The 24,467-nt window shown below is 32.9% G+C and overlaps 2 protein-coding genes and 1 pseudogene across 2 annotated transcripts; 2 read left to right on the plus strand and 1 right to left on the minus strand.

Annotated features, from left to right (window-relative positions):
• The first annotated feature begins 256 nt into the window (after positions 1-256).
• On the plus strand, positions 257-1,842 carry LOC131612543 (UDP-glycosyltransferase 73C1-like; annotated as a pseudogene).
• Positions 1,843-11,392: 9,550 nt separating this feature from the next.
• LOC131610214 (UDP-glycosyltransferase 73C1-like) lies at positions 11,393-13,198 on the plus strand. The gene has a single exon (XM_058882105.1). The coding sequence runs from the start codon at positions 11,439-11,441 to the stop codon at positions 12,990-12,992; it is 1,554 nt and encodes a 517-aa protein (XP_058738088.1). The 5' UTR covers positions 11,393-11,438; the 3' UTR covers positions 12,993-13,198.
• Positions 13,199-18,986: 5,788 nt separating this feature from the next.
• Positions 18,987-20,930, minus strand: LOC131610215 (UDP-glycosyltransferase 73C25-like). The gene has a single exon (XM_058882106.1). It carries the CDS (start codon positions 20,827-20,829, stop codon positions 19,336-19,338), a length of 1,494 nt encoding a protein of 497 aa, XP_058738089.1. The 5' UTR covers positions 20,830-20,930; the 3' UTR covers positions 18,987-19,335.
• Between the last annotated feature and the right edge of the window lie 3,537 nt (positions 20,931-24,467).

Genomic DNA, 24,467 nt, shown 5'->3' on the forward strand with positions numbered 1-24,467 from the left:
TACACCGGCTTCTCCAAACCTTATTTATTGTCTAGTACAAGACATATCACTTGACTAGCCCATAAAAAAAAAAAAAAAACTCCAATTTTGCATAGAAACTTTGTTCGGCGATGCTACCTACATAGTAAGAAAGTTAAATGAAATAGACAAAGATATAAAAGAAACTTACATCTCAAATAATCCAACTTTTGTATATGTTCCTCCTATTAATATATAAATATAGCTTACTTACATACCAATCCTTAAGCCTTTCTAAGTTTCAAGTTTCAACCATGGCTTCCGAAGATCAAAAGATCCACTTTGTGTTGTTTCCAATGATGGCACAAGGTCATATGATTCCTATGATGGATATTGCTAAAATATTAGCACAACATCCCAATGTTATTGTTACTATACTAACAACTCCACAAAATGCATCTCGTTTCTCATCAATCTTTCAACGTTTTCTTCAATCTGGTTTACATATTCATCTCATCCAACTCCGGTTTCCTTCGAAAGAGTCTGGATTACCTGAAGGGTGTGAGAATCTTGACATGCTAACTTCACTTGGTGCAGCATCAGATTTCTTCAATTCATCAAAGTTTTTACGGCAAGAAGCTGAAAAAATATTGGAAGAGTTAACGCCGCCACCAAGTTGCATAATCTCTGATACGTGTTTACCATATACTATCCACATAGCTAGAAAATTTAACGTTCCGAGAATTTCTTTTGTTGGAGTAAGTTGCTTATATCTCTTGTCACTGCATAATATATATGCTAGTAATATGATACAAAGCATGACTAATAATGAATATGAGTACTTTGATGTGCCTGGTATTTCTGAAAAAATCGTAATAAATATAGCACAAACAGGAGTAGGATTAAAGGGTGAAGCTTGGGATCAGTTTAATATTGATATGCTCGAAGCTGAAACGGGTTCTTATGGGAAAATTGTGAACTCTTTTGAGGAGTTAGAGCCAGCATTTGCTAAGGATTATAAAAAGGTAAACAATGACAAAGTTTGGTGTATTGGTCCTGTATCACTTAGTAACACAGATAATTTGGATAGGGTTCAAAGAGGTCATAATAATAAGAATGTTTCAGTTGATGAATGGATTCATCTGAAATGGCTTGATTCTCAGAAGCAAGAGAGTGTTATTTATGCATGTCTTGGAAGTTTATGCAATTTAACATCAGCACAATTGATAGAGCTTGGTTTAGCATTAGAAGCAACAAAAAGACCTTTCATTTGGGTTATGAGAGAAGGAAATCATTCAGAAGAATTGGGGAGATGGATCAAGGAAAGTGGATTTGAGGGAAGAATCAATGGTAGAGGCTTAGTAATTAAGGGTTGGGTTCCTCAGTTGTTGATATTGTCACATCCTTCAGTTGGAGGATTCCTAACACATTGTGGATGGAATTCTACCATAGAAGCTATATGTGCTGGTGTACCAATGGTTACATGGCCACTTTTTGCAGATCAATTTTTGAATGAAGTTTTAGTTGTGCAAATATTAAAAGTTGGTGTGAAAATTGGAGTGAAGAGTCCAATGAGATGGGGTGAGGAAGAGGAAACAAGTGTGTTGGTGAAGAAGGAAGATATTGAAAAAGGAATAGAAAGTTTAATGGACAAGACAAATGAAAGTGAAGAAAGAAGAAAAACGATAAGAGAGTTTGGTGAGATGGCTAAAAAGGCAGTAGAAAAAGGAGGATCTTCTCACTCTAATGTTACTTTGTTCATTCAAGATATCATGCAAAAAAGTAAAGAGTTAGAGGAGAAAATGCATGATTCTGAAATAAATTCATATGGTGTAATAACAAACACTTTTGAGGAGTTTGAGAAAGAATATGTTAGAGAGAGTTGTTGAATCACCAAAGTTGAAGCATGAAGAGATATGTTATTAACTTGTTCTTTTGTTGTTATAATTTGTTTTCTGTTTTTACTATTGTGAGTTCCACAATGCAAGCATGAATGTAAGTTATAAATGCATTTAATTAATATATAAATAAAAATAGCCCCAGTAAAAAGTTTCAATTATTTAAATAATTTTACATATTGATATCGTTTCAATAAATAAAATTAATAAGTTTCGGTATTCGCAAAATAAAAATTAAAGCAATGAATCACAAAGACAAAATAAAATTGAAATTATGTATTGTTATGCTCTGGAACTGATTTGCGATTAGAGATGATGATTTTTATTTGGTTGTGGTGGTTCAAGATTTTTGATGCGGTGTAGACGGGTGACCTCCAAGTTTAGCATTTCAATGGTCAAGTCATTAAGAGTGTGAAAAATGGAATTTGAATGAAAATAATTTCGTACAGCAAGGGTGTAAATTTAAACTAATCTCTCTCTCTCTCTCTCCAATTTAAAAAAACAAAGTATCAATAAATATTATAGTGAGAATTAGGGTGCAGTTACCGTGCATAGATAAAAATTTATGCACCATGCATAGATTATTATGGACCCTTGGATCATTGGAACAAATTCTAGACATCAATTGATATTACTCAATACTCACTACTCAATACTCAATACTGGATTAAAAACATGATCAAATGGCTTATGTAGGCTTAATGATGGTGCATAAGTAAAATCCTTATGCATATTAGCCAAAGTCGTGAGAATTATTTATAAATATATTAACAAGAGCATTAATTCATAATGTACATACATATCAAATGCATAGCTAATCCATTGTCTACTTACAAATAAAAAAGTAAAGAAAAATACATACATACTCCTGTGCAAATATATAATAGTTATTGGTATAGGAAAGAACTATTTGGTTCACACACGAAGAGTAAACCAATTTTTATCGTTATTCTGCTAAATGTGTTGATATTTTGATTTTCTTTAAGGTGTTAATGCTTTAATGATGTGGTTTAACGGAAGAGTGTATATGCAAACACTTTAACACTCAAGTCAGAGACAAGCTAAAATGAGATATATTTAAAGTTTGAGTCGTAACTAACCTAATATGGGGTATTTGTTAAGCTTTTATACTAGGATCATAAGGATTAAATATCTATAACCATTTATTTGGGACAATTGTTTTAGGGGATAGATTATTCCACGTCTAAACTTTTCCTTGATCTGATAGTCATTTTTTTTAGTAAACAAGATAATATAAACCGGAGAACTAGGGGTTCTCCAACCTGTTTACAAAAGGGGGGCACTGGCCAGAACAAGAAAATACAAACCAATTAACATTATGATAAGAACCGAAGCGGATCTTTGACGAAATCATAAAAAGAAAAATTGGAATGTGTATATTCTCCACAAAAAGACCACCTCCATGCTTTCTTCATGATGCATTTCACTAATTTGTTGTCTGTATTTTTCCATTATTGTGGCTTCATGGAATGGGCGTCTAACTAGTGGCCCCTAAGCCTAGATCGGCATAGCGTGGCTTTTACTTCTGTTTGTTCTTATACCCACATGTCAGAGTTCATATTCTTGAAACTGATTTTTCTGGGAAGAATTAACTTTAGATTTGGCCCTGGTCTTAATTAGATTTTGGATTTCTCCTTTTTATTTTCTCTATCAAAATGTGATGGGAAGTTTCTATCACCATTTCTTTGTTCTCTCGAGTTTAAAAAAAATTATTTCTAAAACGCATGTTTGCTGATCTAGGCTATTGCATTAGAATTGAACATGGAGTGTTAAAAAATTTTCATGTTATTGAGATCGTGGATAAAGAATCTAAAATATGCGGTCATCATATATTTTAGATGGTTCCATTTTTATTGGTCATGCATTATCAACTACTAAAGATCTTCATAACAAAAAAAAAGGTTATGAAATTTGAGATTAAGACATGTTAGTAAAATAAGAGTTGACAATCACCTAAAGGTTATTTCATAACACTTCCATCTCTTTTTAGGGTTTCTTCTTCAAATTTGGATTAGGAGGCCTAAATAGTATGGTAGTTCGGGACTAAGTTCATTCAAGATTTATTTATTTCTTCTCTTTAAGGGCGAGTTTATATCAATGAGTTTGTCAAGTGTATTCCCCTCACATGTTCTTCACTCGAATTCTTACATTTCCTAACTCTTTTTCTTTTTCAACTTCTCTCTCAATTACTACATCACTCTATTTTTCAACTCTTTCCTCATTTTTATTTTTTCTCTCACCTTTTCTTTCTCCTCACTTATGTTAGGAATCAGAGGCACAACCATGTTTTTCAACTCTATAGTTGTACAACTCTTATTCTTCGAGTTATCTACAGTATTCCCATTTGAAAACCATAGTATTTTGTGATGCTAATTGTCTTGATAATTGACCAATTTGTGTATCCAAACTCATGATTCATGATTCTTACTGTCTTGATGGATGCTTCATGATTCTTACTCATAGTCTCGAAGTTACTTTGAGTCATCTTCAAAACTGAGTCATAGTTTCTTCTAATGGAGAAGGTTTCCTTGTTTTTTTGCATTTGAGGACCCTAGGGAATTTATGGAACTTGAGGATTACCTTGAATTGGATTCAAACTTGTGTTGTTACTCCACTTGAAACTAGGATGATCCTTCCAACATAGATTTTAAGTGTAGAATAAGGGTTTCCTCTTTGCAAGTTCTTTGCATATTGTGTTTCTTCTATGAATCCTTTTGGTATGGAGTTTCCATTAACATGCACCTGCCCACTAAAATCATGGTTTTAAATTGCGGTTGCGGTTGTGGATGCAGTTGCGATTGCGGTCACTGCGGTTGCTGCGATGCGCATTGCGGCCGTTGCGGCGTGAATTTAAATTAGGAAATATTTGAAATACACCATTAAAAAACACTTAATGTTAATAATTTTACATTACAAATCACATGCAAATGGAGTTTACGAATTCTCAAATGTTGAGTTATGATGAAAATATGTGAAGAAACATGGCTTAAGGTGTTTGATGCAAATTCTAGTGTTGTTGAACGTGTGATTACAAATCACACTGCAATTGCGGCCCGATGCGGATGCGGAGGCTACCGCATCAGCAATGTTGCAGCCGCAATTGCGGTTGCGGACCATAATTTAAAACCATGACTAAGATCAAACAGTAATACTTGTCCTTGACTTACATTTGAAATTGCAGGAACAATAGTGGATCACGCTAATTTCTTATTAAGAACATCTGATTAAGCTAACAATGTGTGCATCCAATTCTAATACACCTTTTTTTTCTTTTCTTCAACTTTCACACCACTCTCACTTTAGGGACGACACTCATTCTAACACCTTATGAGTAATAGCTTAAATATTTCTTATGCATTATAGAGTGATTTTGAATCGCCTTATGATAATTTTAAATTTGAGTTCTTCTTTCAACAAACTGAGCATTGGAAAAGAATCTTTCAATAAATTTGTCTTCTAACTCTGTCCATGTCTGAATCGTATCGCTCAGTAAACACTACAACCAATCTTTTGTTCTTCCGATTAAATAAAATCGAAATAGACCTAACTTGATCTGGTCATCAGTTATCCATTATGGTTTACACATCAAACAAGTCTAATAAAATCGAATTAGATGCTCCCACAGATCTCGAATTTTCCTTCCACTCAACGGGTTGTCTATCAAACCTCCAAGCACACTATTCTTAATGTTGAAAGCAATGGGGTTCGAGGGTTGCAAATCTAATGAAATACGCACTGCATCTATTCTCCTGCAACAGTCGCCAGTAGTCATCCCTGGTGGTGGAACTTCCATGACTTCTTCTTGCTCGCTTTTGTGATATGAGGGTTTTGAAAAATATTCTTCTTCCACTTTTTATGCGCTTCTCGTGCTTCTCTAAATTATTTTATGTTTGATATAGTTGTCTTTTCTATATTTGAATCCAACAGTAATAACTTTGATCCTGATCCTTGCATACACAGACACAAAATACCCTAGTAGCGTTGCACCAAGTGAAAAGTAAAATAAAATAAATGGAATTTAAAAACGATTAATTCTAAAATCAACCAAACTAACAAGAAAAATAAATCAGCAAATTAAAAATAAAATTAATAAATTAAACTTTCGAAACACCTTAATTTTCTTGTTGAAATAATTCAACGATCCTAAGCAACGGCACCAAAAACTTGATCAATATTTAACAAGTGTACTAAAAATATCACAAGAAGTAAAATAATTTGCCTCCACTGGGATTTTTTTTCTAACATAGATATCTAAATGTGTTTTGAAAAGTAATATTTGGGTCGTGCATATGGTTTGATTTAAGAGGAAAAGTAAACAAATATTAGAAAATATTAGATTAAAAATGATCATGTTTTATTCAAATACCCTAAGTATTACTGCTGATGACTGAGTTTATTTGCTTTCGGTTAATATCGCATGCCTACAACACCTAAAAGAACCGTTGTACCCAATCCCTTGGTGTATAACTCACTACCTTAAGCGACAACTCCCTAATTCCAAAGGCCAGTTCAAAGATAAACTGGCAATTATAGAACGTTAATTCAAAGGTCACAACTTAGTATTGTTTATTCCTAAATCAATTACTAAGGAAAACAATTATTCTAGAAGAGGCGTATATAGTTATGGTTAGTAATCCCTACAATCATATGTTCAATCAATGCACCTGTCAACACATAAATAAAAATGCACAAAAGAATAACTGAAGAAACATGAAACACTACTTTAAGCAAATAATACATAAAAAAATTATATATCTGAACAGACGGGAACACATTAATGTTGTCTTTGGGAAGAGAGAAAATGAAAAAGGGCCAGTTGAGGAAAATATATGGAAAAAGAGGTATATCTTCTTTGATCTTCCATATTGGTCATGTCTTGATGTTATGCATTGTCTTGATGTGATACACGTAGAGAAGAATGTCTGTGATAGTTTGATTGACACCCTTCTAAACATTCCAGGCAAGACTAGAGATAGTAAGACTTCCCGTCTTAAGATGAAGGCGATGGGTATACGAAAACAGTTGGCTTTAATAGAGAAAGGAAAAAGAACTTATTTGCCTCCAGTATGTCACACTCTATATAAAAGGAAAAGAAAATTTTTGCGAGTTTTTGTATGGTATTAAAGTTCCCCAAGGTTACCCATTAAACATCAAGAAACTTGTATCAATGAAAGATCTCAAGTTAATTGGTTTAAAATCTCATGATTGTCATGTATTGATATAACAACTTCTGCCAGTGGCTATCTGCGTGATCCTACCGAAAAATGTGAGAGTAACTATAACGATATTGTGCTTACTCTTCAACGCCATATGTAATAAAGTTATTGATTTCAAAAAATTAGATGAATTTGAAGATGAGGCTGCCATAATCTTATGTCAATTGGATATGTATTTTCCTCCATCATTTTTTGACATTATGGTTCACTTACTTGTTCATCTAGTCAGAGAAATCAGATTTTTTGGTCTAGTTTTTTAAGGTACGTGGATGTATCCAATATAGCGATATATGAAGATCTTTAAAGGATATAAAAAGAATCATCACCAACCGGAAGCTTCGATTGTTGAAAGATACATCATAGAAGAAGTTGTTGAGTTTTGTACAAACTATTTGTCGGAAGCAGATTCTATAGGAATTCTAAAGTCTCGGCATACTGACACACAATACTAGAAAACTCGCTTTTAGTGACCGAATTAGAGACCGAAAAAGCTTAAAAATCGGTCAGTAAAATATTTAGAGACCGATTTAGCGACCATTACTTTTCGGTTGAAAAAGTGCTAGTCGCTAAGCTTTTGCGACGAATTTCGTGACCGAAATTTAGAGACTGAATTCAGTAACTGATTTTAGAGACCGATTTTAATGTTCTTTTTCATAAAATAAAATTAAAAATTGAGATACCTAGGAATCAAACTTGTGAGCTCCGTTTATTTCAATAACAACTTGGCACTACACCACTTAACAACTATTGTTATATTTTATATTTAAACATATATACATATAGTTTTTTATAAATATATTATATGTTAAAACAATAAAAATACAAAAAATTTAGTAAAAATTTAAATTTGAAAGAGAATTAAAATCTTTAAAAAAATGGAAAGGAAATAGTAAAATAATAAAGAGGATTAAAAAAAGAAAACAAAAAATATTAGTGACCGAAATTTCGGTCTCTAATTTATATATAAAAATTAAATTGTATATAAAAATATTTTTTGTGACCGATTTTGTGACCACTTAAAATTGGCTCATGAATATTAAATTTTGGTGGCTAATTTGGTCACTTTAGTGACCAAAATTTCGGTCACAAAATATTGGTCTCTAAATCGGTGGCTGATTTATTTTTGTGACCGATTTAGTGACCTCTTAAAATCTGCTCATGAATATAAAATTTTGGTGACTAATTCGGTCACTACAGTGACCAAAATTTTTCGGTCACTAAAAACGAATTTTTTAGTAGTGACAAACGGAAGAGGTATTCAAGGTCTAAATGTTAAGTCAATAGCTCGGGATGTAGTTATTCAAGCACATTTCTATATATTGAATAATATAGATGAAGTTCAACCTTTCATAGATACTCACAAAAGACTTTTGAGGAAAATATATCCCCGAATGAGTGACAAGTTGTTGTTGATATAGAGAAAAACAAGAGATTCATAGATTACTTTAATGAAAGTGTATCTTATGATCGTAGTGCATTCGAGATACTTAAATGGTTATCGTACGAGCCAAAATTTTGTGTCATAACTTGGACTACATTCGACATTGGTTATTATACCTTTTATATAAAATCAAAAGATGATCGTAGTACAATGCAAAATAGTGGGGTTATGGTTGAAGCCAAATCGATGTATTTCTCTTGTTCGAAAGATAAGAATCTTGTATATGAGCGAAGGGTTTCGTAGTACTAGAATTTTTTGTGAGGATATTTAAGCGAGAGTTGGCGCTTGTGGGGGTAGGTATTTGTCATATCCAATAAATCTTGGGCACTTGGCCGGCCTTGTTCAAGTATAATATAGAAATTTGACCATTGTGCACCTCAAGGTTCTTGAGTAGTCCATTGAAAATAGATGTTGAATTATTGTCTCTATTGGGGAGTCTGGAGAGGCCTGAAAGTGTCAATGAGCTAAACATTGGGGATCCAAGAGACATAGACACCACATAGCCAATAGAGATAATTGTTCAACATCTATTTTCGATGGACTACTCAAGAACCTTGAGGCGCACAATGGTCAAATTTCTATATTATACTTGAACAAGGCCGACCAAGTGCCCAAGATTTATTGGATCTGACAAATACCTATCCCCACAAGTGCCAACTCCTGCTCAAATATCCCCAAAGAAAATTCTACTATTACGAAACCTTAAGATGGATTTGGCCTATAAGTACACCTAATCATAAGAGTTGTTAGGACCATATAATCCGTTAAATCATACTCCAAAAGATCTCTTGACATTTGTCCTCAAATACACTTGTGCCAAACAGAATGTTCTAGATCTTCTTAAATCTTACGATCTCACTATAAAAGGCACATGATAAATCAGTTTCTTCTACAAACAATTCTGACATAAAAATGTCACACTTACAACCAGTGGCGAAGCCAGAAAAATTATAAAGCCTGGACAAAAATTTCAAAACCGTAAAATTATTGTATATAATATATAAAAATTATAAACGTAAAGAAAAGTTTTCATAGTATTAGCAAAAAAAACAAGTAAATAATTCAATTGGAATTTATAATTATTAGAAACAAAAAATTCAAAAGTCAAACGATTATTTAGAACAGGACAATATGAAAAACACATGTTGATGATCAGTTGGGGACACATTTTTTATTTCTCTTATGGGTTTGATTATATGAATCAAATTGAACCATTCAGAAATTAAGCTCAACAACCGGAAAATGTGTAGCATAGCAAAAGTTTGATCGCAATAAGGTTAGGATGGACAAGATGCACAAATGTAAGCATATCTAAATATAGAGAAGTAATTCTTCTATTATAGGACAAGATGCGAAGCTTATGCCACTACATAAAGTTAAACAGATCTCCGCAGAAGCATAAAACAGTTTTCCAATTAACAAAAGAATACTGTCATTATAGCACCATCAAGATTTCATGTTTTAATTGATAAGTTCTATAGCATCAAGTGAACAGGGTCGGTCCTATGGGGAGGCAAAGAGTGCTACCGCACAGGGCCTCCGATTTTTAGGGCCTCAAATTTGAAAAATGGGCTTAATATAAATTTAACATATATATTATATACCTTTAATTCCGATTTTATGAATATATTGTTGTCTAGCAGATCGGTAATTAAATTGTTTTTGGAGTTGAAAGACCTGTGTTTGATTCTTTAGTCTTTCATTTTATGTATATTTTCTATTTCTTTACAAAAACATTTACTTTTATTAATATATTGTAGTAAATCTTTATCTCACAGCCTAAATAAAATGAATTTTATTTATTTAAAATTTAATGGTGTAATTAATTTTATCAATTTTTTTATTATTATATTTTATAGATGTATGAAAACTTTTAAAATGTAAATTTGAAAATATTAATATTTTCAATTTGAAATAGTAATTTTGAGACTTAAAAATTTGTAATTTTATATTGTTGGTTGTTTATTAAATAAATTACTTCGTTATTAATATTGTCGAAATTGTTCAAAGAATTATTTCTTTTCATTAAATAGTATGAACTTTTCTATAAATCGAAGATGGTAAGATTAGAAAAATGCGAAAAATCTAAACTTCGATGAGTCAAATTTCTATAAAATATTTCTATATCATCTATATTTTTTTATATTTAATTTTATTTACAATTTAAACGAAATACGATTTTTTTTTTTAATTTGTTGTGTTTCATCTATTAAAGACTTAATTTTAAAATAGAATAGAGCCTCTAAATTATTTGGGTCGGCCCTGCAAGTGAACATAATCATCCTGAGTAGCAAGGAATTTTATCTCTCTTTTAACTAATGACAATGTGAAAGGAACCCCTGTCACTAATTCTAATATGTGTGTATTATTAGAGTATACAATTTAGGAGCAATAATGGTACCCTGTAGTGTTTAAAAATATATCCCTCACTGTCCAATTATAATTAATCTTATAAATAACTTTCATAGAATATTGTTAAAGTTTTTTTTTCTAATATTAAAATGATATAATCCAAACATACAATCTGTCCACACAAAAAAATCCAAACATACAATAATATAATTCCAAATTGACGACTTATGGTCTCACTTTTTATGTTTTCCTTTTATTAGTGAACCACTTTTTGTTTTCCTTGTATACGGAGAACTTGTTGTGATATAAACAATGCAGTGGGGGCCAATTAATACTACGTAACCACACCGGCTTCTCCAAACCTTCTTTATTGTTTATTTCCAGTATAACACATATCACTTGACTAACCCATTAATCCAACTTTTGTATACGTAAGCGCTTACATAACCTTATAAAAAATGAAAGGAAGAATACAATGTTCCTCCTATTAATATATAAATATAGCTTACTTGCATACCAATCCATAAGCCTTCTAAGTTTCAAGTTTCAACCATGGCTTCCGAAGATCAAAAGATTCACTTTGTGTTGTTTCCAATGATGGCACAAGGTCATATGATTCCTATGATGGATATTGCTAAAATATTAGCACAACATCCCAATGTTATTGTTAGTATACTAACCACTCCACTAAATGCATTTCGTTTCTCATCAACCTTTCAACGTTTTCTTCAATCTGGTTTACATATTCATCTCATCCAACTCCGGTTTCCTTCGAAAGAGTCTGGATTACCTGAAGGCTGTGAGAATCTTGACATGCTAACTTCACTTGGTGCAGCATCAGATTTCTTCAATTCATCAAAGTTTTTACGGCAAGAAGCTGAAAAAATATTGGAAGAGTTAACGCCGCCACCAAGTTGCATAATCTCTGATCCGTGTTTACCATATACTATCCACATAGCTAGAAAATTCAACGTTCCGAGAATTTCTTTTAATGGAGTAAGTTGCTTATATCTCTTGTCTCTGCATAATATATATGCTAGTAATATAATACAAAGCATAAGTAATAATGAATATGAGTACTTTGATGTGCCTGGTGTTTATGAAAAAATCGTAATAAATATAGCACAAACAGGAGTAGGATTAAAGGGTGAAGCTTGGGATCAGTTTAATATTGATATGCTCGAAGCTGAAACGGGTACTTATGGGAAAATTGTGAACTCTTTTGAGGAGTTAGAGCCAACATTTGCAAAGGATTATAAAAAGGTATATAATAACAAAGTTTGGTGTATTGGTCCTGTATCACTTAGTAACACTGATAGTTTGGATAAGGTTCAAAGAGGTCATAATAATAAGAATGTTTCAGTTGATGAATGGATTCATCTGAAATGGCTTGATTCTCAGAAGCAAGGGAGTGTTATTTATGCATGTCTTGGAAGTTTATGCAATTTAACATCAGCACAATTGATAGAGCTTGGTTTAGCATTAGAAGCAACAAAAAGACCTTTCATTTGGGTTATAAGAGAAGGATATCATTCAGAAGAATTAGGAAAATGGATTGAGGAAAGTGAATTTGAGGGAAGAATCAATGGTAGAGGCTTAGTAATTAAGGGTTGGGTTCCTCAGTTGTTGATATTGTCACATCCTTCAGTTGGAGGATTCCTAACACATTGTGGTTGGAATTCTACCATAGAAGCAATATGTGCTGGTGTGCCAATGATTACATGGCCACTTTTTGCAGATCAGTTTTTGAATGAAGCTTTAGTTGTGCAAATATTAAAAGTTGGTGTGAAAATTGGAGTGGAGAGCCCAATGAAATGGGGTGAGGAAGAGGAAACAAGTGTGTTGGTGAAGAAGGAAGATGTTGAAAAAGGAATAGAAAGTTTAATGGATGAAACAAATGAAAGTGAAGAAAGAAGGAAAAGGATAAGAGAGTTTGGTGAGATGGCTAAAAAGGCAGTAGAAAAAGGAGGATCTTCTCACTCTAATGTTACTTTGTTCATTCAAGATATCATGCAAAAAAGTAAAGAGTTAGAGGAGAAAATGCATGATTCTGAAATAAATTCGTATGGTGTAATAACAAACACTTTTGAGGAGTTGGAGAAATAATATGTTAGAGAGAGTTGTTGAAAAGATATCATGCAAGTTGCAACAACATTCAAACACCAAAGTTGAAGCATGAAGAGATATGTTATTAACTTGTCCTTTTGTTGTCCTAATTTGTTTTCTATTTTTACTATTGTGTGTTCCACAATGCAAGCATGAATTTAAGTTATAAATGCATTTAATTAATATAGTTTGAATTATATGAAAAACATTGTATTCTTCCTTTTTTATTTTATAAATAAAAGGGTTAATAGTAATTCACTCCCTGTAATGTTAGCGAATTTTGCTTTTCTCCCCTCCCTACCTTTTGAAAAAACCGTTGCCAAAATCTGCCTTGGACAACGATGGAGGGTAAACCAAAACACACTCATATTACAGGGGGTAAACTACTATTAACCCTAAATAAAATTAGCCCCAGTATAATGTTTCAATTTTAAATAAATTAATTTTACATATTGGTATTGTTTCAATGAATAAAATTAATAAATTTAGGTATTCGCAAAATAAAAATTAGGGTTAAATACGTTTTTAGTCTCTATAAATATGCGACCCTACAATTTTAGTCCCTCTAAAATTTTTCTTCAAAGAATGGTCCTCACAAATTTTTCCGTCCCAAACATTGATCCCTCCCATTAGTTTTCACTAACGGAGGCTGACGTGGCACGCCACGTGGAAGACAGCTTGATAAAAATTTAAAAATGTTTGAAATTGTGGGGGTTTTAAACCTCCGCTAAACTAACCCAAAAAAAAAATAACAAAAATATTGGTTATGAACTTTTCTCAAACACTTTGTAAACAAGTTTGACAACCCATAAATTTCATCTCTCCATCCCTTACAAACATTCGCCGCAGACAACAATTCTGCCGGTGACAACCTCACTCACAACCACTCAACAAAAAAAAAGCTCATTATAAATAAAACAAAACAAAAATTTCATTAAGAAAATTAAGACTATGGTGTAGTTGTTGTAGTGTTCTGCAAGATAAAAACAAAAATTGATAAAACAAAACAAAAATTTCATTAACAAAACATAATTTTCATTAAAAAGCTCATTCGGTGCAGTTGCTGTAGTGTTCCGCAAGATGAAGACTATGGTGACGCCATTGACAAGAGTATCCACATTTTTTTCCCAAATTTCCATAATGCCATTCCCTTTTCCCCCAAATCACGCCATTCTTCGTCACCAATCACACCCCCTCTCTTTCAATGGTCGCTTCTTCTCAATCCACTGCTCCGGTATCTCTATTCCTCTCCTATTTTCTTCTTCTCAATTGATTAATGTTTTGTTGATTCAAAATTTGAAATTTCCACAAAATTACCGTAATATATAAATGTAATTTCTCGTTTATGAATCAGGTTGCGACTTCTGGTGATGTTAACATTAATAAAGATGCCACAACAACACAACAACAAACAGAGGCACACAGGAAAAAACAAAGGAAATTGAAAAAACATAGGTCATTCAGATTTCTTCATCTCCCTTCTCTTTTCCTGATAACCCCATGAATGCTTTACCCATGCTGAGTAAACGTTTTTAGACTTTTATCAAGCTGTCTTCCACGTGGCGTGCCACGTCAGCCTCCGTTAGTGAAAACTAACGGGGGGATCAATGTTTGGGACTGAAAAATTTGTGAGGATCATTGTTCGAAGAAAAATTTTAGAGGGACTAAAATTACAGGGTCGCATATTTATAGGGATCCCTGACATATTTAACCCTAAAAATTAAAGCAATGAGTCGCAAAGACAAAATTAAATTGAAATTATGTATTGTTATGCTCTGGAGGCCTAACATAGTACTTCAATAAATTGAAATTATGTATTGGTTGTGGTGGTTTAAAATTTGTGATGTGGTGTGGACAGGGTTAACCTACAAGTTTAACACTTCAATAATCAAGTCATCAAGAGTGTGTGAAAAATGTAATTTGAATGAAAATAATTTCGTACTTCAAAGGTGTAAATTTAAACTAATCTCTCTCTCTCCAATTTTAAAAAAAAAAGTATCAATAAATATGATAGTGAGAATTATATATAAATATATTAACAAGAGCATTAATTCATAATGTACATACATATCAAATGCATAACTAATCCATTGTCTACTTACAAATAAAAAAGTAAAGAAAAATACATACATACTCCTGTGCAAATACATAATAGTTATTGGTATAGGAAAGAACTATTTGGTTCACACATGAAGAGTAAACCAATTTTTATGGTTATTCTGCTAAATGTGTTGATATTTTAATTTTCTTTAAGGTGTTAATGCTTTGATGCTCTGGTTTAACAGAAGAGTGTATATGTAAGCACTTTAACATTCAAGTCAGAGACAAACTAAAATGAGATACATTTAAAGTTTGAGTCGTATCTACCCTAATATGGGGTATTTATTAAGCTTTTATACAAGGATCATAAGGATTAAATATCTATAACCATTTATTTGGGATAATTGTTTTATTATTCCACGTCTCAACTTTTCCTTGATCTAATATTCATGCTTTCTTTATGATGCATTTCACTAATTTATTGTCTGTATTTTTCCGTTATTGTGGCTTCATGGAATGGGCGTTGAACTAGTGGCCCCTAAGCCTAGATCGGCATAGAAAATGCGTGGCTTTTACTTCCGTTTGTTCTTATACCCACATGTCGGAATTCATATTCTTGAAATTTATTTTTTTGGGAAGAACTAACTTTAGATTTGGCCCTGGTCTTAATTAGATTTTGGAGGCTTTGGCTAATATGCATAAGGATTTTACTTATGCACCATGCATAAGCCTACATAAGCCATTGGATCATGTTTTTAATCCAGTATTGAGTATTGAGTATTGAGTATTGAGTATTGAGTATTGAGTATTGAGTATTGAGTGGTGAGTATTGAGTATTGAGTAATAACAATTGATGTCTAGAATTTGATCCAATGATCCAAGGATCCATAATAATCTATGCACGGTAACTGCATCCGATTTTGGATTTCTCCTTTTTATTTTCTCTATCAAAATGTGATGGGAAGTTTCTATCACCATTTCTTTGTTCTCTCGAGTTTAAAAAAAAATTATTTCAGCATGTTTGATGATCTAGGCTATTGCATTAGAGTTGAACATGGAGTGTTGAAAAATTTTCATGTTATGTAGATTGTGGATAAAGAATCTAAAATATGTGGTCATCATATATTTTAGATGGTTCTATTTTTATTGGTCATGCATTATCAAGTACTAAAGATTTTCATAACAAAAAAAAAGTTTATGAAATTTGAGATTAAGGCATGTTAGTAAAATAAGAGTTGACAATCACCTAAAGGTTATTTCATAACACTTCCATCTCTTTTTAGGGGTTCTTCTTCAAATTTGGATTAGGAGGCCTAACATAGTATGGTAGTTTGGGACTAAGTTCATTCAAGATTTATTTATTTCTTCTCTTTAATGGTGAGTTTATATCAATGAGTTTGTCAAGTGTATTCCCCTCAAATGTTCTTCACTCGAATTCTTACATTTTCCTAACTCTTTTTCTTTTTCAACTTCTCTCTCAACTACTACATCACTCTATTTTTCAACTCTTTCCTCATTTTTATTTTTTCCCTCACCTTTTCTTTCTCCTCACTTATGTTAGGAATCAGAGGCACAATCATGTTTTTCAACTCTATAGTTGTACAACTCTTTTTCTTCGAGTTATCTACAGTATTCCCATTTGAAAACCCTAGTCTTTTGTGATGCTAATTGTCTTGATAGTTGACTAATTTGTGTATCCAAACTCTTGATGGATGCTTCATGATTCTTACTCATAGTCTCGAGGTTAATTTGAGTCATCTTCGAAACTGAGCCATAGTTTCTTCTAATGGAGAAGGTTTCCTTGGTTTTTGCATTTAAGGACCTTAGGTAATTTATGGAACTTGAGCATTATCTTGAATTGGATTCAAACTTGTGTTGTTACTCCACTTGAAACTAGGATGATCCTTCCAACATAGATTTTAAGTGTAGAATAAGGGTTTCCTCTTTGCAAGTTCTTTGCATATTGTGTTTCTTATATGAATCCTTTTGGTATGGAGTTTCCATTAACATGCCCCTGCCCACTTAAATCATGGTTTTAAATTGCGGTTGCGATTGTAGATACAGTTGCAGGTGTTGCGATTGCGGTCATTACGGTTGTTGCGATGCGCATTGCGGCCGTTGCAGCGTGAATTTAAATTAGGAAATATTTGAAATACACCATTAAAAAACACTTAATGTTAATATTTTTACATTACAAATCACATGCAAATTGAGTTTACGAATTCTCAAATGTTGAGTTATGATGAAAATATGTGAAGAAACATGGCTTAAGGTGTTTGATGCAAATTCTAGTGTTGTTGAATGTGTGATTACAAATCACACTGCAATTGCGGCCCAATGCGGATGCGGAGGCTACCGCATCAGCAATGTTGCAGCCGCAATTGCAGTTGCGGACCGCAATTTAAAACCATGACTAAAATCAAACAGTAATACTTGAGCTTGACTTACATTTGCAATTGCAGGAACAATAGTGGATCACGCTAATTTCTTATTAAGAACATCTAATTAAGCTAACAATGTGTGCATCCAATTCTAATACACCCTTTTTTCTTTTCTTCAACTTTCACACCACTCTCACTTTAGGGACGACACTCATTCTAACACCTTATGAGTAATAGCTTAAATATTTCTTATGCATCATAGATTGATTTTGAATCGCCTTATGATAAATTTTAAATCGTATCACTCAGTAAACACTACAACCAATCTTTTGTTCTTCCGATTAAATAAAACCGAAATAGCCCTAACTTGATCTGGTCATTAATTATCCATTATGGTTTACACATCAAACAAGTCTAATAAAATCGAGTTAGATGCTCCCACCGATCTCGAATTTTACGTCCACTCAACGGGTTGTCTATCAAACCTGCAAGCACACTATTCTTAATGTTGAAAGCAATGGGGTTCGAGGGTTGCAAATCTAATGAAATATGCTCTGCATCTATTCTCCTGCAACAGTCACCCATAGTCATCCTTGGTGGTGGAACTTCCATGACTTCTTCTTGCCCGCTTTTGTGATATGAAGGTTCTGAAAAATATTCTTCTTCCACTTTTTATGCGCTTCTCGTGCTTCTCTAAATTATTTTATATTTGATATAGTTGTCTTTTCTATCTTTGAATCCAATAGTAATACCTTTGTTCCTGATCCTTGCATACACAGACACAAAATATCCAAGTAGCATTGCACCAAGTGAAAAGTAAAATAAAATAAATGGAATTTAAAAACAATTAATTCTAAAATCAACCAAACTAACAAGAAAAATAAATCAGCAAATTAAAAATAAAATTAAAAATAAATTAAACTTTCGGAACACCTAAATTTCCTTGTTGAAATAATTCAACGAATCTAAGCAACAGCACCAAAAACTTGATCAATATTTAACAAGTGTACTAAAAATATCACAAGTAAAATAATTTGCCTCCATTGGGATATTTTTTCTAACATAGATATCTAAATGTGTTTTGAAAAGTAATATTTGGGGCGTGCATATGGTTTGATTTAAGAGGAAAAGTAAACAAATATTAGAAAATATTAGATTAAAAATGATCATGTTTTATTCAAATACCCTAAGTATCACTGTTGATGACTGAGTTTATTTGCTTTCGATTAATATCGCATGCCTACAACGAACTAAAAGAGTCGTTGTACCCAATCCCTTGGTGTATAACTCACTACCTTAAGCACAACTCCCTAATTCCAAAGGCCAGTTCAAAGATAAATTAGGCAATTATAGAACATTAATTCAAAGGTCACGACTTAGTATTGTTTATTCCTAAATCAGTTACTAAGGAAAACAATTATTCTAGAACATGCGTATATAGTTATGGTTAGTAATCCCTACAATCATAGGTTCAATAAATGCACCTGTCAACACATAAATAAAAATGCACAAAAGAGTAACTGAAAAAACATGAAACACTACTTTAAGCAAATAATACATAAAAAAAATCATATATCTCAACAGATCAAACATAGGTTCATCTCCTAAAAACTAAACAAAAGTAAATTAGCTACTTCATAAAAAGATATAAAGAAAAAGTACACAAAATTACGATAAGGAATTGGTCTTGGAATGATGAAAACCCTTTGTTTTTAAGCTCCAATGTATGCTTCAACCTTCAATTCTATTGTTATTATTAGACAATTTTCGTTCAACGAAGTTATCAGCTAGTTATTATTAGACAATTTTCATTTTTCAACATATATAGCTTCATGGTTAGGACGTTGTAATATGCAATTAGAGAAATTGAAAACAAATGATAACATCAAAAGGACAAACGTTATTATAAACTAGATGACTCTTCATGTTTCAACTTTGGTGTTTGATTGTAGTTGTATGATATCTTGAATAAGCAAAGTAATATTAAGATAAGAAGATCCACCTTTTTCAACAGTTTTCTTAGCAATCTCACTTAACTCACTAGCTCTTTCTCTTCTCTCTTTGCTCTCTTGATCTCCCTCATCCATCACATTACATATTGCCTCCTTTATACCTTCCTTCTTCACAATCACACCTAACTTCTCTTCTTCACCCCAATTCATTGCAACCGTAGCACCAAGACTCACTCCAATTCTCAAAAGCTGAGTAACAAGCTTCTCATTCAAAAATTGGTCACCAAATAATGGCCATGTTACCATTGGAACACCAACACTTATCCCTTCTAGTGTTGAATTCCAACCACAATGGGTTAAGAATCCACCAATTGAAGGATGAGATAATATCATAACTTGTGGGGCCCACCCTCTAATTAAGAGTCCTCTCCCTTGGTTCCTTTCCTCAAACTTTCCATCCTTAATCCACTTTTCCAACTCTTGAGTTTTATTAATTCCATCCCTAAAAGCCCAAATAAATGGTATTTTTGTTTCTTCCAATCCCAAAGCCAATTCAATAAGTTGGGAAGAAACTAAGTTGCATAAACTTCCAAGACAAACATAAACAACAGATTTTGGTTTATGCAAATCTAGAAACTTTAAACAATTATGTTCACTTATTGAAGCTATGTTACCTCTTTCAGCCTTATCCAAACCATCTTTGTTGCAGAGTGAAACAGGACCAACACACCAAACCTTATCATTTCTCACTTTTTTGTAATCATTAACATACTCTTTCTCTAATTCTTCAAAAGTGTTTATGATTTCACCATATGATTTCATTTCAGCTTCCCGTAATTTCTCAACAAACTCCTTGGGTAGTTTCTCTATTATTACTCCTGGCATTTGCCCTTTGGTGACTTGAATTTTGTCAGGTAGGCCAGGAATAGAGAAATACTCTGTATCAGAATTTACACTTTCAAGAATTTTTGAAGAACGAACCTTGAATGAACAATGGATAGTGAAACAAGAGAAACCATGGAATGAAATCCTTGGAATTTGATGTTTTTCAGCTATTTGAGAAGTCCAAGGAATGCAAAAATCAGAGATAATGCAACTCGGTCTTGGTGACAATTTATCAAACAGTTCCTGTGCTTGTTTTTGGAGCAAAGAAACTGCGTAGAAGAAATTGTTCCACATGTCATTTGAAATATCAACCATGTCGAAATTCTCGCAACCTTCCGGTAATCCAGCTTGTTTGGATGGAAAATTGAGTGTTAGAAGATTGATTTGAAGACCAGAAGAAACAGCACGAGAAAGAACAGAAGAAAAACGTGATGCATTTTTAGGTGTAGTGAAAATGGTAACAATGGCACCATGTTGTGCTAACAGTTTAGCTATGTCTATCATTGGAATTATGTGTCCTTGTGCTATGAAGGGAAATAATGCAAAGTGAGGAACGTTAATGTTTTCTTGCAAAACCATGGTTTAGAAAATGAGTGAGTATTGTATATATTTTGAGTTTAGAATTGAATTGAAGTGTGTTCCAATTATATAGACATCACCTTGTTTTTTTGTTCATAAAGATGCCACTCTCTCCCCACAATTATTGACATGTTTGAAAGAAGAAGAAAAGTACTACTTCCTCCGTCTCATAATAAGTGTCCAATTTGAGTTTTGCACGGTTCTTAAGAAAATGATTGGATGTGTTGGTTTTGATGATAAAGTTAATATCATTTACTAAATTACCCTTATTTCTTATAGGTAGTAGAGTAGTTGAAAAACGTGAAAGTTAATAAATAGGGGTATAGTAGTGGAAAAAAATAATAAATGTTGCATTGGTTTTCTAAAGGGACATTTATTTTGAGACATGAAAAAAGTGCAAATGAGACACTTATTATGAGACGGAGGGAGTAGTTTCAATATTATTTAAATTAAAATTTAATTGCAATTCACAATTTTATACAGTCAATTAATAATTGATCGTTGAATGTTAAAATATTTTTAAATAGTTAGTTAATCATAAGCGTTTAATATTAAAAAAAAAAAAAGATTAGCCTTTATTTTAATCACCTAAAAATAATGTAAATGAATGATAATAATGAATTAACAGATGTAAATCGTCTTGCACCGACAAAACAGTGCATATAGTACTTAATCTCTTTAAATTAACAAAAGTTGAGGTATTTAATGTATATATTATGTGAGTAATGCTATACTTACACCCCCAATCTTACACCAATACTTACACCAAACACTGTTTTTTAAAATAAAATAATAATATTTATAAAAAATATATTTTTTTTAAATTACGGACGACACTGTTCATGTAAGGACGTGCATTAACCAACTTCATTACTGCATTAACCAAGTTTTTACACTGCATTAACCAAGTTTGATGACTGCTAAAAATTATTTTTAATACCTGGATGTTGCATTAACCAACTTCATTACTGCATTAACCAAGTTTTTACACTGCATTAACCAAATTTAATGACTACTGAAAAGTACTGTTCATGGGTGTAAGAATAGCATTACTCAAATTTGGTTAATGCAGTGTAAAAACTTGGTTAATGCAGTAATGAAGTTGGTTAATGCAACATCCAGGTATTAAAATTGATTTTTAGCAGTCACTAAACTTGGTTAATGCAGTGTAAAAACTTGGTTAATGCAGTAATGAAGTTGGTTAATGCACGTCTTTACATGAACAGTGTCGTCCATAATTTTAAAAATAAAAAATATTTTTTATAAATATTATTATTTTATTTTAAAAAACACTGTTCACCGTATAAATACGATGAACAGTGTTTGGTGTAAGTATTGGTGTAAGATTGGGGGTGTAAGTATAACATTATTCATATTATATTGTGTGATGTAAGAGCATATGCAATAAACTTTGGATTATACGAGGAACAGTGCATAGATATCTAGAATCATTTGGATCTTGCAGCATATTTTATGTTTATCACGAATTCTCTGCCTGCACGCAAGCAAAATACTGAGGGGAAAGTGACTTGAAGATTCCCTTGTCTGCTTCTTGCATGTAAATTACATGAACACAAAGGGCAAACTGATAATTAACCTTCGGAGTGAGATGTCCACTTGAAAGAAAACATGTCTAGAGCTTTTCCCACTTCACATAGATATTTTGGGAAAAGCTCTTATTACATCTCTTAGGGTGTTTAGAGACTATGGGCTTTCGAAATTGCTCCTCTGTTTTTAGAAGTGTATTTTTGAAAGTATTTTTTTTTATTTAGTATGAAACCGTTCCGTAGATGTAACTACGAAATATTTATGTATGCGTAATATGGAATAAACCAAATACAGAATAACACAAAATCAACAATGCAACGATAAAAACAACATTCATAGATTAAAATCGACATTACATTGGTGATTTCAACAGCAAATAAAATATTACATTTCAATAGTCTTGTGGACACTTGTACATCTCTAAAATTCGTTAGACCGTTCTTTGCACGGTCGCTACAAACTGGAGCGGAATTTTCTCTTTGAAATCGTGATACGTTTGCCACATCGCCAAAACATCCTCTCGGTTCTTGAGCTAAAAGTTGTTGTAAACGAAGTTCCCTCCGTTGTCAACTGAAGGTGAACGATACTCGAGCTTCACAACCTTTCATTTGTCTCCGTATGGTAGGCAGTAGTGGATTTCGTCAATGATATCGTCGAGCGAAGTGTAGTAGTTGAGTTTGAACGTATGCCCGGGTATTCTACCGTCGGAGTAAGATACACTTGCGATATACCAATGGATTTTGATATCATATTGAGACATTTTTGTGTTTGTGTGAAATACAACATTAGAAACCCCAAATTTATAAAAAACCTAGATGAATATGAACCACCCATTTTCTGTCACTGAATCTTCCGTAAGTACATCCACGGAAAGAACCTAGATATTTTGTTTCCGTAGGTATATCTACGGAAAAAATTCATAGTTAGAAAATTTTGAACCTTACGTGGATACATCTACAGAATTTTCTCTGTTAGTTTTTTTTTAGCATAACAGAATAATGTAGCAGGATAGAATATATAAACACATAAACACATACTTAACCTTCCATTAGAATTTATAATTGCAATGTTAAAAAGTGCCTATATTACACTTTCAAAATTCAAAACAAATCAAAAGAACTGTCACCGGTTAAATCAATTGGTGGTTCCGATTTTGATTTTCCCGCATTCGATTCCTTTTCGATGTTGTTCAACCTTTCGAATTTGTGCATCATGTCAACAAAAAGATCCAGCCATGTCTCGACATCTGCGGTATGATGAAGCGCCAATTCCGGTGACGTAGGTGGTATGGAGCATCCCGGTTTCAAGTAAACTTGTACATAATGACTCGATTTTGCAAGTCCTCCAATACACATGATGCGATTATTTGGATTTATAGGTGGTGTGGTGTGGAGCAGGAAAAAGGTTTCCGAAAACCCGTATTGCGTCAAGTCAATGCACACCCTATCATATGCACATGCAATAAGATGTCACATTTTCGAAAATCTCATCCATTTTGACATCGGTGCGTGACCGTTGAACCAAGGAACAAGAGCTTTGTAAACCGCTTCGAATTTAACTTCCTCTCCATATAATCGTGTGTACGAGTCTTTATGCGTCTTCAACTCTTGGATAAGTTGATGACGGACAAACGTATGGTTATCCTCTCCATTACCAAGCAAAGCTGAGTCGACTCGGTAACCGCAATTTCCGTCCCCTCAACATTGACGATCAACTCGATGTATTTGTGCATAAAAACCGACATCTCTTCGATGAATGGAATTTTTGGTGAAATAGGTGTCGGAGGTGGTTTGCTTATGTGAGCTCTTTTGTTTGGACTTTTTGAGATTTTTGAGATTTAGGAGTCGGTGAGTCGGGAAAAAGTTTATCGACGTGCTCACAGTAAGAAGGAGTCCGTGTAGTCGAGTTGTCATTCAGTGTAGGCTTGAATTTCTTCGGAGCACCTTATGTCTTTACCGGTTGAGAAGGTGGTTTCATGTCGGTTGTTTCGGGATATCTAATCTTCCGCAATTGTTCTTTGATGTGGAGTTTCATGTTGTCACCAGCCTTCGAACACCTCTCTTGTATCGCTTCCAATTCGGTAGATATAG

This window comes from Vicia villosa, linkage group LG6 (assembly GCF_029867415.1).
Source record: "Vicia villosa cultivar HV-30 ecotype Madison, WI linkage group LG6, Vvil1.0, whole genome shotgun sequence".
NCBI lineage: Eukaryota > Viridiplantae > Streptophyta > Magnoliopsida > Fabales > Fabaceae > Vicia > Vicia villosa.

Coding starts and splice junctions, on each gene's coding strand:
- LOC131610215 (XM_058882106.1), bottom strand. CDS start 20,829: ATGGTTTTGCAAGAAAACATTAACGTTCCTCACTTTGCATTATTTCCC.
- LOC131610214 (XM_058882105.1), top strand. CDS start 11,439: ATGGCTTCCGAAGATCAAAAGATTCACTTTGTGTTGTTTCCAATGATG.